Here is a 17127-nt window from a genome sequence, read left to right on the forward strand (position 1 = left end):
TCTGTCAAAATAAAAGTTCTGCTGAAATAAAAGCCTGTTTAACTGGAGGCATACAATTAAAGACATTGTGACAGAAAAATATTACTAGTGTAGAGTAAAATTCTTAAAAATTCTAAGCAATATCTCTAACACTACTAAAAACAATACTTTAATAATAAATGGTTTTATTTTAATCATTACTATCATTATTTATAATAATAATAATAATATGCAAACTATACTCAAAGCAAATGTACTGAATATCAGCAGGCTGTTATACAGCTGTAGTAGGTAATCAGATTTTTTTCATTAATTGTTATCATTTATTCTGTGAAGCTATGCTGTGCAGCATTTTATTTGACCAAAAACAAAGTTTTCCATTTTCTTTTCACATTTTCATTTGATTACATTTGTATATAATAATTTGTTTAAATATCCAGAAACATTTAAAATGGAAAACAGAATTTGTGACTGCAAGATGTTATAAAAAGATTTTAATCAAGTCATTTTCTGAGTAATTTCATTAGTAATCTGAGGCTATTTATTTGTTACCCAAGTATCAATTTAGTATCGATACTGAGGTACCAGAGCTGGTATCATATCGAAGCCAAAATGTTGGTATCGGAGCAACCCAAGTTGACAACAAGACTGGGTTTAACACAATCAACCCACTTGAATGTATTGATAAATTTGGCAGAGGAACAAGCTAAATATATTTCAACAAAAAATCTAAATGCATATCATCAATCTTTCAGTGTTTTATAAAATGAATAACAATCCCAGAAAAGCTTTGTGACATACATAGAGCACAATACAGTACACGCTGGTCTACAGAAGCATTCTGCTGCAGCTCTAAGATTCCCAGCAACAGAGCGATCACTGTGAGCTCACACCTCACGTAGTGCTCCCATAGCACACAGAACAAATTACAGCGCAGAAGTGATGCAAAGATTTAGCAGCAAGCCTCTGAAACCATTTGAGATTGTGTCTATTCCCATGATTGTTTGAATAAGTTAAGACAATTATGGGAAAAGCCGTGCAGGTCTGTATGGGTATTTGAAGTGTGGGAAAGATTTGACCAATTTATGTTTGGTCTAAAGGGAAATGCCCTTTGCGGAGGGGGGGGGGTCTTTCTACTGTGAATAGCCCAATATTTATATTTAAACAAGCTGTTTAACCAACAACGCAAGAACATATACCCATTTTCAACAACTAAATTTAGATCCATCATAGTCCAAAGGTTTACTTGCTTTAACAATACAAAGCAATGGTGGTGCCTACCAATGTACCACTAAAAGATGACCAATGTTTTGATCAAACTGTATTGAAATTCAAACGAAATCAAGATCTAAGCTAGGCGTTTCCTCAAATTACACAGCCATCACCACTCATCAGGATGCCATCATCACTACAATTCCCTCGCTTCTTTCCCCAAAATAGATATCAATACAGTTTTTGGTGTTGAAGGCTGAATTCATACAAGATGAACATGACTTGCTGTCAAATAGAAAATTTAAGCATTTAAGACTAAAGTTGACCACTGGCAGGAATTCAACACATTGTAGACATAATTTGACTGACCGCCTTGCCTTTTAATTCATTGTGCTATAGAATGCAATTATGTACATAACATTTTTGTGCAGGACCCACAGATTGAACCTCAATTGACCCACAACATTCAAGCATGTTCAGACCTTAAGGCTGCTTTCTTGAGCAATGCATGACCTGTGCACAATTACACTTTATATAGATGCAAAGTGAAGTTGTACTAACTTTTCGCTGGCTTCCGTAGCAGGTGTGACTGTGGTAAGAAGCGATTTTGATCTGGGCTGCCAATCCAGGATTCAGTCGCCAAGTTTGCGACCATTCTGTTAGAAGGTTGCGGCTTCTCCTCCACAGATGAAGTGATCACCATCTGAAATGCTTATGCGTTGGCCCGTGATATCCAAAGAATAACTCTTAATCGAGTTTGGGGATCCCAAAAAGTACTTTCAAAAACGCTGCTGACATCAAGTATAGGATAATCCTTTCTCACATGCCTATAACTTCATTAAATAATCCTGTAGGGTACATCCAATGGTAACTAAACTCAAGTTTGAACCATAAAGGCAAGATATAAAGATTAGGATTTAAATTTACGCACAAAAATATCTTTACTTGTGAAATCCTGAAGTGACAGATAGCAGAAACTGATGAACGAAAAAGGCACCATTAAGTTATTTCAAACACCGTTTCATTTCTGTCCTTGTTATTCCTTTTATTACTATATGTATTTCTAAGGCAATGGATTGGGTTTCAGGCAACAATGCTAACTTTTGGCATAAAAATATACATATTCAAACTATTTGTGTCTTATATATTTTATAGAGCTATATATATATACACACACATATATATATACTCTGCAACACACACACACATAGATATTTATATTTCTCTGTTTATATGGGGTTGAATTTATTTGGTTAATAAAGTTTGCGTTACTTGTATTGTATCTAGACTCATTGTGCCACGATGCCGAGGGGATTCCATTTGTTAAAATATCAATCACTTTTATAAAAAGATCCTTGAGACAGTGCCCCCCCACTTCAATTTTACAATCCAGATAATTCAGCAGCTGACAAGGAAATCAGAGCTAAACCTGGAAGTGTTGGTAGCCTTAAGGGTGGGGGTGGGGGTCTCAATTTTCAACAGCATTTACCCCATCACTCTTGCTAAAAATAGCAAGCTTTTCTCATGTTCCGTCAAGGTATTCTACGGTGACTTAAATTGAGTCAAAAGGCAGGTACACGTAGCAACAATGGGGTCGTGGTACCCCTTTTCTTCAGTTATAACTTTGTAGCTCAATCCTGATATGCCAAATATGCAGGTCCAGTATTGACTTCCTTGTGTGGGGTGGGGGGAAAAAAAATCAAAGCTGCCCTTCCCGCTTTAGTGGAACTGGCAAAGTCCGTAGGTGTCTAAATGCGACCTTATTCGCTGACAAGTCGCAAAAGAGGGGTGGAGCGAGCCAGGAGCTCAAAACACAGGTGAACAACCTATATCTTGTGATAAAGGTTTTCGTTGGCTGCAGGATCAAAGCAAACACCTGCATGCACAACAACAATGGTTCGATTTGCTGAAGTGCAAGTTGCAGGCACAAAATGACTAACGAGTGAAGGAGGGATTGAAAACTGGCCGATTTCAATATGATACTTTTTTCACAATACAATGAGGGTGAGAGCAGAATTTAGTGTCGACTATAGAGATGAAATGTCAAACGAATGGACAGGTAACAAGGAGAACACGCTTCCATACGCAACAAATCTTAAGAGAGGATGTGCTGCCGCTTTGCATTTTAAAATACGATGTCAAACATATCCAGAAACAAGCTCAAAGAATCCAGACACCTCTTCCGCTGGTCAATCAGCGAAAATTCACTCAAAAATGTGGATTATAATCGTGGGTGCTCCCGCTGTCGTGCAATCCAGCGCGCTGTCAAGCCGACTCAAAGAACAATTGAGACCTTTCAGTTCGCGACTGAGGATGTTCTACTTTCCGTAGATCTTAAAAACAGATTTCACTGCGTCACCAAGCGTTTATGGGAAAATATCAGCCGGTAAACACTTTGATTTGCTTCCATCCTGAGCTGTCACCGCGAGCGAAATTAGTTCAGTTTAGTGGGGCTTCCGATTAGACTTTTCACTGATATATCTGCCGTCGTACTCCCGCTTTCTGGATTCCAAACCGCAACCGTGGAGCTCCTTTTTGTTTGGCTTCTCTTCGTCTTTGTCACGTATAAATGTTTTTCTCCGTAAAGTCTTTTCCAGTCAGTATCAAGTCATATTCGCTGCTTACCCGTTATTACTCCTTGTTGTCTAGCCTCACTGGCCGGCACTGCTTCCACGCCCTGCAATGAGGATTATTCCATCAGCTATTCAAGTGGAGGGGGGGCTCGTTTGACGCAGCACCCCACGCTTCAATGTTTAAACACCAAAAGCCGAGGGGCTGCCATGAGAACCATGAAACACGTTTTAAAGGAGTGACGCATGACTATGTGCTTATCCATATTTCATCAGATCAAGGCTTCGTCACAAATCTCATATTCAAGAGGATTTAAAAGACCAAGCACCCCCTTTCCAGATTAGTTGCGCCACCAAACAGCTTCACTCCATTTATAGAAGCTCCACCAATATAGAGATTCACACAACCTATATATATATATATATGTTATATCTATCGGAATAGATGTAACGGGATTACGTATTTAAAATACAAAATATTAATAACTGTATTCCACTACAGTTACAATTTAAATAATTGGTAATTAGAATATAGTTACATTCAAAAAGTATTTTGATTACTGAAGAGATTTCTTTGCATTTTATTGTCATTTGTTTCATTTAATATTTAGTGCTTTAAGATGGAAAATATTTATACATATAAATTATGTGATCCAAAGTGCATTTGAACAGCGGTGAAACACTTTCTTACGATGTTTTACATTAATACGAGCAGACAGAGAAGTAAGATTGAAGTATGTTTGGAGCAGAAGAAATAGAAATAAATCTTGTGTAAATTGTCATCTTTACACTAAACAAAAATGCTTTTTTAAGCCATTTTACATGCACATGTTACAATCATATTTTTATCGAGAACATTCATGTTGGATCACAATTTCTTTTATTTAGTCCTTTGATATTAGGACAAAAATTGTATTCTTGATAATAATTTTTGTATTGTTTTCCTGCAAAAATATCTAAATTCTAAAATCAAAATCCAATATGATTAATCTTGTTTTAGAAACAACACTGCATATGCATATAATTATGCAGATATTTAGGTTTTTCAGAGAATGTATTTTTAATGTGTATTTTGCTTTACTGTACTGGCAGATTTTTTATAGTCAAAACAAGTGACAAAATATACCAGTGCTGAAGAAGTAATCCAAAGTATTTAGAATACGTAACTGACTTTGAGTAATCAAATGGAATATGCTACAAATGACATTTTACAGCATGTCTCCTGTAATCCGTTGTGGAATATATTTCAAAAGTAACCCTCCCAACCCTGTATATAAATATAGATAATTGGAATCATTATAAGCGACCCCTGATTTAATATAATCGCATTCTTTAATAAAACAGAGTTGTAACGTAACAAAACGTACAGCATTCATACAACGTTGTGCACACAAAACATTACAGACAAGTCGGATCTTTGGGGGTGCTTATACTATTTTAGATTATGATTATACTAGTAAGCATAATCTATAGTCATAAGCATGTTATTTTTCATTTGTGAAACTTTTCAGTGCTAAAGCGTGCACAGATGCAAATGTTCCCTTCCACAGAACTGTTCCTCAAATCTTTCTCCCGCCCCTTCTGCTAACGCGCGTGCATGGGTGCTACATTCTCCACCCCCGTGTGCGCGTTTGTAGGGTCTGTTGCTATCCGACGCCACGGCAGCTTATGTGCGATTGGTCAGGAGTTGTCCCTGTGGCTGTTTGAATTGGTCAGCTCGGTCTGGGGCGGAGAAGGGACGAGAGACTGCCCTTTCCCTTAGCTCCTTACTGTCTCCAAAATACGACGCGGAAACAGGATGACGTGCCCGCGGATATAACACAAGACTTCAGGTAGTTTGATATGGAGGTGGAGGAGGGGGAGAACACAACGAAAAGTTGAGAGTGGGGAATTGTCATCAGTGTTTCAACGAGGCAAACTTTAAGTAATCAGCTATGCTTTAACTTGCGCCCAGTTTAAATAGAAATTATAGAAATTAAACTCATTTGACAGCATTTTTCAGCATAATGTTGATTGCTATAAAATATTCAATGTGTCCCCCATTGGCCCATTTCCTTTGATAAAAGAAGCTAAATCTGTTAGAGTAAGGCACTTACAACATTACAATGCTCACTATTTCAAGTGCAGCTACAAGACATACATAATACGTTTGTTGACATGATTTTAGTGTGATAACATTTTTTACGAGTGGAAGTTATATCCAATATTACAACTTTGTTGTCATGATACTCAAATACACAATACTCAAAAATATATTTGCCTATTTTTAAGATTTACACATGTTCATTCCATTAAATTGAATTGTGTAATATGTAAAAAAAAAAAAAACGTTTTGTTAAAGATAACTACATTTAATGATATTCTGTTTTGAAATTATGAGTGAATTTAAAAAATTAATTTTGTGTAAAAACATCGACTTAACAAATGTATGTTTAAACACAAGAATTAACGTTAGTGCTTTTATCAAATTAAAAGCTTTTTATAATTTTTGTTTATATTTATAAAATATTTAAAAAATATTTTTGGCTTTAAAAACTAAAAAACATAAAAATGTTTTGCCCCATTCACTACCATTGAAAGTGCCACACTGTAACACAGATTTATTTTTATTATTTTCTTTTAGAAAAGGACGGACGAGCCGAAATTATTTAGTTGCAATCAACATTATGCCAAAAATGCTGTCAATTAAGCTGAACTTGCATTGAGCCTGGGCTATTAATTGAACTTGAAATACCAATGAAATTTAACTGTTATTTAAAATAATAGTAAGAGTTAAGCTTTTGGCCCAAGATTTAACTGTACAAGAACTACCAATAAAGTGCATAAGCTCAACTCTACCTAAAACTAATAATTTTTAAGTACATGACATAAATTAAGGATGTACACATAGTAGAAAAATGTAAAGCTAGAAACAGAGTTATTCAAAATCAACTTTTTCTTATGCCAAAAACTTAAATCTTAAAATCGTTATATTTTAAAATGCCACATGAATACATTTTTACAGATGAAAACAGAATTTTAATGAAACTTAGTTTTGAGATATCACTGCAACCTCTTACTTTAGTTACTGTAGGCTATTTACAGTTTTACTTCAGCTACATATGTGCACGATATACAGAGTTGCAATATCAAGTTTATTATTAAAATTAATAATTTTCTTGAGTTTTGTGTAATTTGACAATACTTTGGTTTGGAAGCATGTTTAAAACTCTAGTTGCATTTGAGTTGGTAATACCACTCTCCGTTCTCCCCTAAAGGAGTATAAGGGAGGAGGTCGATGGTGGTGCAAAATTAGGTTAACCATGCTGTCATTCATCCTCAACGAATCCACAGAAGCCGTTTATGCAGGGCCGTAACCACAAGGGCTTTGACCCCCCATTTGAAATGTTGTACTGACAGACAGTAATTTCCAAGGGTGCAAACTATTCACCATTTAGTGAAATTCGCTGTTTTGAATTAAAAATATGTAATGTACAGTACTTGATTTGTATGTCATTCATAACTGTGAATGTGAAAACATTAACGAAGCCGTATTCAGCAAATCAATCTTAAGACAAAGAGCGAATGTGTGTATATTGTAAAGGAATTGAATGAACGTGGTAATCTGGCCACCTTTGAACCTTTTTCAAAGGTGGCCAGACCTTTTTACTATCTATAAAAAAAAAAAAGTAGAGCATTATTGCCCAGATCAGAACTAGAACATGGGAAGATTTGTGACTTCTATCGTGCTTTTAGGTTTTGGCAAGGACAGTGTCATATTTTCTTAATGCAAATATTATTAGGTAATAATTTAAAATTAAAGATTTTCAAAATTATTTCCTTACGTCTTTTAATTAATTCAGAATTTTGTACAGCATCTCCTAAGAGCCTACTTATAAAAGAGACCACTTTATTTGTGTCTCATCAGGTCTGTGCTAAAAAAAAAAAAAGAGCCACCAGTTATAGTAGTTCACCTAAAAATGGAAAATGTACTTTTATTCACCCTTATGTTGCTCAAAACCCATATGCTGGGTTTTTTTCTTGGAACATAAAAATTGATATTTTAAGCAGATCTATTCAATAGAATAACCGTTTATGTCAAGCTTAAAAAAGGACTATAGTATGGTATAGTACAGTGATTCTCAAATGGGGGTACGCGTACCCCTAGGGGTACGTTGCGGTACTGTAGGGGGTACGTGAGATTTATTAAAAAAATATATATATAATATTCTTAAATTAATTTAAAAGATATACAAAATCATCCATGATTTCTAAAAATATCATACGAAAATAAGTTTAATAAAATGTTTATGCAAACCACATTTTTAAATTAAATGTTTATATTTTAAATGTGATTGTAAACTACCTAACGTTAAATCAGAGAAGAAGAATTTGAATCACGCCGAGCGGGAAGCCAGTTGCTTTACTATAAAACAAACAGACATTTAAATGAAATCTTGGTTAAAACGTAGTAATACTACAGTGGAGGATGAAGAAAAAAAGAAAGCCAAAGTGGAGCCAACAAAATACCGTCAATATCAGGAGGGGTATGTTTTGATGGGATTCACGGCAACAAACATCAAACCTCCCCAGGCATTGTGTTTTTTATGTGGGGAGAAACTAGCTAACAGCTCGATGAAACCGGCGCACCTCCAGAGACATCTCAGCACCAAACATCAGTGTCATGTTGGAAAGCCACCAGAATTTTTCAAGAGAAAACTTGCTGAGTTTAGATCATCGCAGGAAACAATGCGAAAAGTCTCCACAACATCAGCCAAAGCACTACAGGCGTCATATGCGGAGATGTGGAGAGAGCACCAGTGAAGTCCATCATAGAAGAACATTTGGCCAACCTGATTGTGAGTTTTAACTCATACTTTCCTGACATGGAGGAAAAATCTCCACAGCTCAGTTGGGTGAGAAACCCATTTCTTTTGTCAGAAGAAAGCAGAAACAAGCTCCCTCTCTGTCACTAGGAAAAACTCTTGGATGTGTCATCTGACTATGGCCTACAGATGAAATATGAAAACTCCACTCTAATGCAGTTTTGGGTGTGTGTAAAAAAGGAGCACCCTGAGCTGGGAGAAAAAGCTTTGCAGCAGCTACTGCCCTTTGGATCCACATATTTGTGTGAGGCCTCATTTTCTGCAATGACTGTGATCAAAACAAAGCAGAGAAACAGACTGGGCCTGGAAAAAAGTCTGATCACTGCTGTGTCCTCCCTGCCCCCGAGGATGACCAAGATCCTCAGTGAAGCACAAGCACATGTTTCGCACTAAATTATAAGTGCAACTTAGTTTGTTGTTTATTATTACAAGTGTTTTTGAGCTAAAATGTTATACACATCATATATATATGATGTGTATAACATTTATATGCACATGTGTATATATATACATATATATATATATATATATATATATATATATATATATATATATATATATATATATATATATATATATATATATATGCACACTGTATACAATGTTTATTATTGCAAATGTTTATTATTGCAAATGTTTTTCATTTACAATGTTTAATAAATCTCATAATGATGGCACATCACTATATCGTAGCTTTTTTTTTCTATCTAAAATTATTGGGGCCGGTCAGGGGGTACTTGGCTGAGAAAAAATTTGATAGGGGGTACATTATTGAAAAAAGATTGAGAAGCACTGGTATAGTATATACTATAGTAGTACTATAAAGCACTATTAAATGTTCAGTATAAAACATCATAACAGTAGTCCATATGACAAGAGCACTATGTTCCAAGCTTTCTGGGGCCATACAACAGCTATGTGTTGTATGGACTACTTTTATGGTATTTTTCTAATGATCTTTTTTCTTTGGACATTGACAGCAGTGTGCGGTGGTCAGTTTGTACAGTTTTTGTATGGAAAAGAGCATCAATAGGATTCTTGAAGAAAAGATTCTACTGGGAGGAAAATACAACGAGGGACAACTTGAGGGCAGTAAATCATTTTGTGTGTTTTCTTTTTGCTAGCCAGCTGACACAGTCATGTCATTTTACAGATACAATGATGAAAAGATATTCAAATGATATTCATCTTTTCTTTGAGACAGCACAAAAAAGACAGAAAAGATGACTGAAACAGGCAAATTGCTAGCAATGCTGACACAGTGTATGTCTTGTACTGTGTGAACTTTAAAAATGCATCTTTAAAAAACAAAAATTATAACAATTTGGGCCTTTATCGCATTTCAAGCCTTTATTCAAAAATGTATTGCTTTCAGCACCTTTACTACAATAAAGGATCATGAAACACTAAACTACATTTTCTGAGATGTTACCAGATATGTGTATGTTAGAAGACAAAGTAGGTATCCATTATTACAATTTTAAGACAAACGTGTTTAATTTAGGTATTGTTTGTGCTATTTTCATCTTCCGGGTTAAAATCAACAGAGTCAACGTCACACAATGTGACGTGCCCCTGTACTATAGTGCATCGTTGCACCATCAGTGTCTCATAAATACTAATGAGACTGCATGAACTTATCCTAAGAGAATGGGCTGTCTCATGATTATTCATTAAACCACGTGACCAGCGCTTCAAACTCTCAAGAGCCTCAGTGTCAGTGTTGATAGTACTGGCGCGAGTCTCCCCCACCGTTCACTGCTGACAGAGGGACAGGACAGTCTTTCAACAATTGCCAAAACCTTTTAAATGTCCATGCAGCACGCATTTATTAACATGAGTGTTTTGAGATATGCGGTGAGGTGATCTGTCTCTGACTGGGGCTCATTTGAGATGCGGTTTACATTGATTGTCCCAGACACACAAACCCTGTTGATCCATCCATCCATCCATCCATTCTTAATGTAAGTGTGTTAACCAATCAAAGCACTTATATTTGTGAATCAACGTCTTGGAATAAGTCTCAAAAGTTAAGTGTAAAAAACATTCACATATTTTTAATACAGAGTACATATGGCTTGGATTTACTTGTGCATTAAATTACAGCTAAAAAATGACCAGTGTGATTCTGTGTACTATATTGTGAGCTTACAAAACAGTGTATACTTTCTTGTACATTCTGTTATGAGCAATTGTGAGAAACTTAACAATTCTCAGAGGAACTCAACAGTTCAGAGGAACTCAACTGTGCTGAAACAGGCAGTGTTGTGATCCTTAAAGGGAAAAAAAATGGATGCTGTTCAAAATATTTAGTTAGACTTTAACTTTGCCAGCTATACAAATCTTACAATGTGTCACACTTTATCCAGATATTTAGTAAGAGCCCGCATGGGCAACTGAGATGACAGATTGCGCCCCTCTTTCTCCCTTACCCTGCCCCACCCCATCCACAAGGGGAGGGAGGGGCCCTTGTTTTAACAGCTGTCCACACCCAGTTGAGTTGCATTTTTCAAAATGGTTGTGAGGTGGACATGAGCTGAAAGAGGGCTGTTTCATGACCCTTTAAAGGACCAAAGAGGACCATTATATTTGTGACCTCAACACCCGTGACCCCCACCCCCAAAATGGTTTGGTCCCCCCCAGTGTCCAAGACATGGTTACGGCCTTTCGTTTATGTGCATCTTTTTACTTATCTTTCTCTTACTAAGGTAAACTGATCGAAATGTCTGCTTTCAATCAGTGATATGCAAGTGTCTAATCTTTTTTTTCCTTTCTTAAAATATCATGTAGTCAGATAACAATTAACCTCGCCCAATTTGGAATCATGCACGAGTCTATTTTATATACATCAAGCCATATATATTGATCATATCATTCATCAAACAAAGAATATTCACACACTAGTTCAAAGATAATGTTAACATGTTAATGCTAAAAAAGCGAGTAGGTGGACACTCCCAAACGAACTAAACAACAGGCAATTTATAAAGCAACAAAAACGATAAAATAATAACTAATGATATTCATAGCATTCACTTTGTAAATTTATATCAAGCAACAGCATGTGCAATTAATGGGATTCCTTGATTAATATTAACTACATGTGCACAAAATAATAAGACGTGCTTAATATGTTTAAGAAAACGCGCTTAAAATAAATGTGGTGATACTACAATACTTTGCCGTCAAATCTCAAAAACCTAAGTTAAAACAGTGCGCACCCCTTTCTGACAGCTGCGGCACCCCCGTGCGTGTCACATTATTATTTTGGTGTGTAAAGCATAAATGCACAGATAAACGTCTACGTGTACAAGTGAGCTGTTTCTTGAGAGGAAATGCGACTCGGTTTCAATAAATCACCTTTGCAAAGCTCCCAGACACCCGAGATTAAAAACGCAAGGCGAAGATTCCGGGACTCACGTGCCTTGCAGCAAAATTCCACCCGGCAACTACACATTGTACCATGGTAACAGCACTGCCATTGGTCCCGGGTGCGTTTTGAAATAACCAATGGGAAGGCCGGCCGCGAGTGATGCGTGTTGCTAGGTAAACATGATGCAGTGGGAAGACACGGTAGTCGAACTTCACTGAAGAAGCCAGCAAGCGCACAAGGAACGGCGGGGTAACACAGCAGCGAATTACAATTACACTGCGGGGAGGTTGCCGCGGTTGTGTTTCAGCTCTGCTCACGCCAGAGATGTTTTTTATTCCTCCATTTCAAAGCGTGCATTACAGAGATACATGTGTTTGTTCGGACACATGCAAGTTAAATAAGGTAACAAATATGGGTTTCCCCACTAGGAGCAGAAGATGAGGATGGCATGCTGACCAAGACAAATCATATACTCTTCAGAGCTTTTATTTTCAACCTCCCTATCGACAGGCAGAATTGTCCAGATATACATCACAGCATTCCCAGCAAACACTTCCCATTGGCTCATCCACCAACAGAGAAATATTTACAACTAATTAAAGATACAGGGTGATGTTTGACCTCCCCAAATATGTAAAACAGTCACTTGTGTGTGCTTTCTTTGGACCACATCAATTCATTATGTCCAAGTGTGCACTATAACAAAACATGGCAATTATGGACTGAACACTTAAAACAGGTGGGATACAGAACATTCATCTTGCAATATTCCTTTTAGAGAGGGGGTAACCACCCTGTGTGCCATCTGCAACTCAAATGACAGGCAGTGAAATTAAACAAACAAAACTAGTCTCAAAATTAATTTCAGGACACCTGAACCTCTAAGTTACAAGTAAAATAAGTTTTAGTGCTTTTAAATAGCTTTTCAGTTCACTTTATCTATACAAGATAGACCACTGTTGTATTTCTGTGCTCAAAATTAGTAAGTGTTTTAGGGCACAGTGATGCACAGGATATGAAGCTGTTGCTTAAAAAAAGAGAAAGAAATCAAAACAGAACAGTTACCCTCACTACACTTAAATGATCTATGACAAAATGGCCCAATGTTGCTAGTGCCATGGAAGTTCTGCCAAGATACCTAAGAGGGGGTAGAGTCAAGTTTACCATTACAGAAGTTTGAGGTTTCATCCATAAATAGGTTGCATGAGATGCCATGCTTGGAATTTTATGGATATGAACCCTAAAGCTGTCCAACAATTCGGCCATGGCAACAGCATTTCAAAATCACTCTATTAAGTCACAGTTAGTGGTGTGGAACAAAATGTGGTGTGGAACAAAATGCCATCACAAAAACAACATTGGACTTTCTTTTTTAGAATTCACAAATCAGTTTCAGGATGCTCACAAATGTTGGATTAATGCCAGAAAGTTATATGAAAATGATATCACTCAGAAAAGTGTGTGTGTATATATATATATATATATATATATATATATATATATATATATATATATATATATATATATATATATACACACACACACACACATATATTACATGTACACCAATCAGCCACAACATTAAAACCACCTGTCTAATATTGTGTAGGTCCCCCTCGTGCCGCTAAAACAGCATCAACCCGCATCTCATAATAGCATTCTGAGATTATATTCTTCTCACCACAGTATTACAGAGTGGTTATCCGAGTTACCATAGACCTTGTCAGTTCAAACCAGTCTGGCCATACTCTTTTGACCTCTCTCTTTAACAAGGCATTTCCATCCACAGACTGCCGCTCACTAGATGTTTTTTGTTTATGGCACCATTTGGAGTAAATTCTAGAGACTGTTGTGGATGTGGGTTGGCACTGTTTGGCGGCACGAGGGGGACCAACACAATATTAGGCAGGTTGTTTTAATGTTGTCGCTGATCGGTGTATATGCATTCATCCATACTGTACACACTCAAAAAATATTTCAGTCGAATTGTAAGATTCATAAACATTCCCATCAAACTGAAATGAGTAATCTTTAAATAATCTAAGTTTAATCTAATACTGAACATTCTGCCTTTGTCATAATATGTATATTTTATCAAAGATTACTCAATTCAGTTTGATAGAAATTCATCATACAATTATGAAATGTTTAAATCTTACAGACAGAAAATCTATTATATACATATATAGAGGACAAAACAAAAGTAGTAGGGATTATTGTCACATCATCAATATATATGCATTGAATATAAATGTTCTGGTAAGAATACACATATGCACCTGATAATCAGGAAGAGACAAAGCTTGACAGTATCTGTCCACACGTGTCAGTGCACTTACGCCTGACCCTTTCGTTGAGTGAGATGCAGGACAATCCCCACTGTTAATCCCTGATGAGCCTTGCCCCCACTCTGCTCTCCCTTCCACAGGATGACCTTTCACCTGAAAACCACATATATAACAGTTACACAGACAGTCAATGAGAGACACAGCGAGGGCACTGTCTCCCAGGTCTAACCAGTATCACAATTGTTTTGGTGTAGTTATGTACAATTATTTTTTTTTCTGTGTGTGATTATATTACAAATCATTTACTGCTTTAATACATGCATTTGGGTGCTCTAGATGTTATACTAGGGAAACAATGGAGGGATTAAGCGCTATTCCCTTTCTTAAGGGGTCAGGAAGAGTTTATAAGTGAGATCTGGTTGCACATGGGTCACTGATGTCAATGGTAGCCTCGAGGCAACGTCTTAATAAGCAGCAAGATGTACATGTTGCACAATTTTACACAAAGTAAAAAAAAAAGCTAAATTACTACATGCTATATACAGTGATCAACCACAATATTAAAACCACCTACCTAATATTGTGTAGGTCCCCTTTGTGCCACCAAAACAGCGCCAACCAGCATCTCAGAATAGCATTCAGTGATGCTATTCCTCTCATCACAATTGTACAGTGGTTACCGGAGTTACTGTAAACTTTGTCGGTTCTAACCAGTCCACCTATAATTAACGAATGGTAACAAAAACAAAAAACATCCAGTGAGCGGCAGTTCTGTGGATGGAAATGCCTTGTTGATGAGAAAGGTCAACTGAGAATGGCCAGACTGGTTAGAACTGACAATGTCTGCGGGAACTCGGACAACCGCTCTGCACAATTATGCTGAGAAGAACAGCATCTCAGAATGCTATTCTGAGATAAGGGTTGGCACAGTTTTGGAGGCACGAGTGGGACCTACACAATATTAGGCAGGTGGTTTTAATGGTGACTGATCAGTGTACAACTTAACATACTAAAATGGAAAAATCCCATATAACAGTATAAAACTGGACTGTTAATATTAATGCTTTACCAGAGATTAAGAGAAAAATGCATGCATAGGTCTGTGATTAAACAGAAGTTAGTGGTGGTCCCGCCTCTGCTGCCTCTAGTGGTCAAGCCCAATAACGGCATGAACCCTTAGAAGGTGGGAGAGAACAGCCTTTACAGATAGTGAATGATAGAAAGAAGGGCAGGTAAGGTGTTTTTAAACACATACATTTTTCTGATCATGTATAATTGACCTAGCACAATGTCAAAGCTCGCTATACTTTGAAAAAAGAGAAAATAAAGTAGCCTTTCACTGTCAAAAAGCATTCGCATCAACCCCCCAAAAATCCATGTCAAATGCATCCTTCTGTATTTTTTGTTTTTTGAGAAAAAAACAGCATCATCAAATAATTTTTGGAACTAGGCCTTCAGTTTTAAATTCCTCAATGGATCCCAACAACTCCGGACTTCCAAAAAAAAAAGAAAGAAAAAGAAACAAAGGAGCAGTAAACATTTCTGATAAGGTCTGTAGCAAAGTTTAAGATGAAGTGCAAAAGATTGTATTTAAACTTAATTAAACTAAATCTTTAATTGTTCAGAGCAATGATCAAATGGATTTCAAATGTGTTTATTTCTGAAAGCAAACCTGGCCATCCATACTATTAGCCTAGTAGTTTGGCTGACATTTCTTTTGTGACTATGCAAAATAACAGTTCACATAAGCCACAAGAGTTGATGAACACGTGATATAATGGCAGGACTGGAATAAACAAACCCAAAGGACAAACCCATTGAAAAAAATCCATCTAAAACACATTAAAAATATCTCCCCATTACGAGGCATGGGTGTTATAGACAATCTACTTCAGAGGAAATGATGCCCAACGTGAACATTTCCTACAAACCTATGAAAGCTGAACTGCTTTATTTTTTTGTCTACAAACATTTTTGTCTAAACATCCAATTCTTTTGGAAGTTTTTATGTTATTTGCAAAGCAAAATAGGCATATACATTTAGAGTTACTAAAAAGAGAGATTATATTCTTAAATTTGTATTTAACAGATGTCTTTTTCTCATTGTTGTATATACATGTATGTCACACTCATGTATCAGTTAAATTATACAAATGAGCATCAAAATAAACAGATGTTATGCTAGGGCTGCTTAATTATGACAAAAATTATAATTGTCTTTAATTTACACTAATATTGTAATTGCAATGAATAGAATTTACATTAAAATACTTGTTTTGTGTGGGGCATCTGTATACAAACTGACTGAGATTTGGTGGTGATTCATGGAGCAGAGGCAGGCTTATGACATGGCATGGAGCAGTCTGGGGCTTGGCTGTGACATGGCATGGAGCAGAAAGAGGTTCGGCTGTGACATGGCATGGAGCAGTCTGGGGCTTGGCTGTGACATGGCATGGAGCAGGCTGAGGCGTGGTTGTGACATGGCATGGAGCAGGTTGAGGCGTGGCTGTGACACGGCCTGGAGCTGACTCTGGCGTGGCTGTGACATGGCCTGGAGCTGCGGGAGGCTTGAAACTAAGTGTCCTAGATTACTGGAAAAAGACCTCAGTGGTCATGAACATGAGCGGAGTCTTGGGAGCGACCTCTGTGGCCGTGGGTATGGACTGAGTTTTGGGAACAACCTCAGAGACTTGGAAACTAAAGCCTTTCTCCTCCTCCTCCTCCGGAAGGCCAAAGTTGGCAGCGCAGGCTCTGAGACAGACGAGGCTGGCCATGCTGGCTCTGGGACAGACGAGGTTGCCAGCACTGGTTCTGGGAAGGACGAGATGAATAACGCTGGC

General features: G+C 37.0%; 1 protein-coding gene across 5 annotated transcripts in view; it reads right to left on the reverse strand.

Moving 5' to 3' along the window:
• LOC127658235 (dual specificity tyrosine-phosphorylation-regulated kinase 1B-like) overlaps positions 1 to 17127 on the reverse strand; it is a 79320-nt gene that overhangs the window by 30050 nt on the left and 32143 nt on the right. For 2 of the 5 annotated variants that reach the window (XM_052147421.1, XM_052147420.1), the window contains exon 1: positions 1753 to 3814. The exons of 1 other annotated variant lie outside the window; for it this stretch is intronic. In XM_052147421.1, coding sequence (XP_052003381.1) covers positions 1753 to 1894 — 142 coding nt within the window. In that variant the 5' untranslated portion in view covers positions 1895 to 3814. Of the gene's footprint in view, positions 1 to 1752; positions 3815 to 14278; positions 14441 to 17127 lie in introns of those variants that run through there. 2 more of the 5 variants (XM_052147424.1, XM_052147423.1) reach the window with 2 other exon arrangements.

The sequence above is a fragment of the Xyrauchen texanus genome, chromosome 17 (genome assembly GCF_025860055.1).
Source record: "Xyrauchen texanus isolate HMW12.3.18 chromosome 17, RBS_HiC_50CHRs, whole genome shotgun sequence".
Taxonomy (NCBI): domain Eukaryota; kingdom Metazoa; phylum Chordata; class Actinopteri; order Cypriniformes; family Catostomidae; genus Xyrauchen; species Xyrauchen texanus.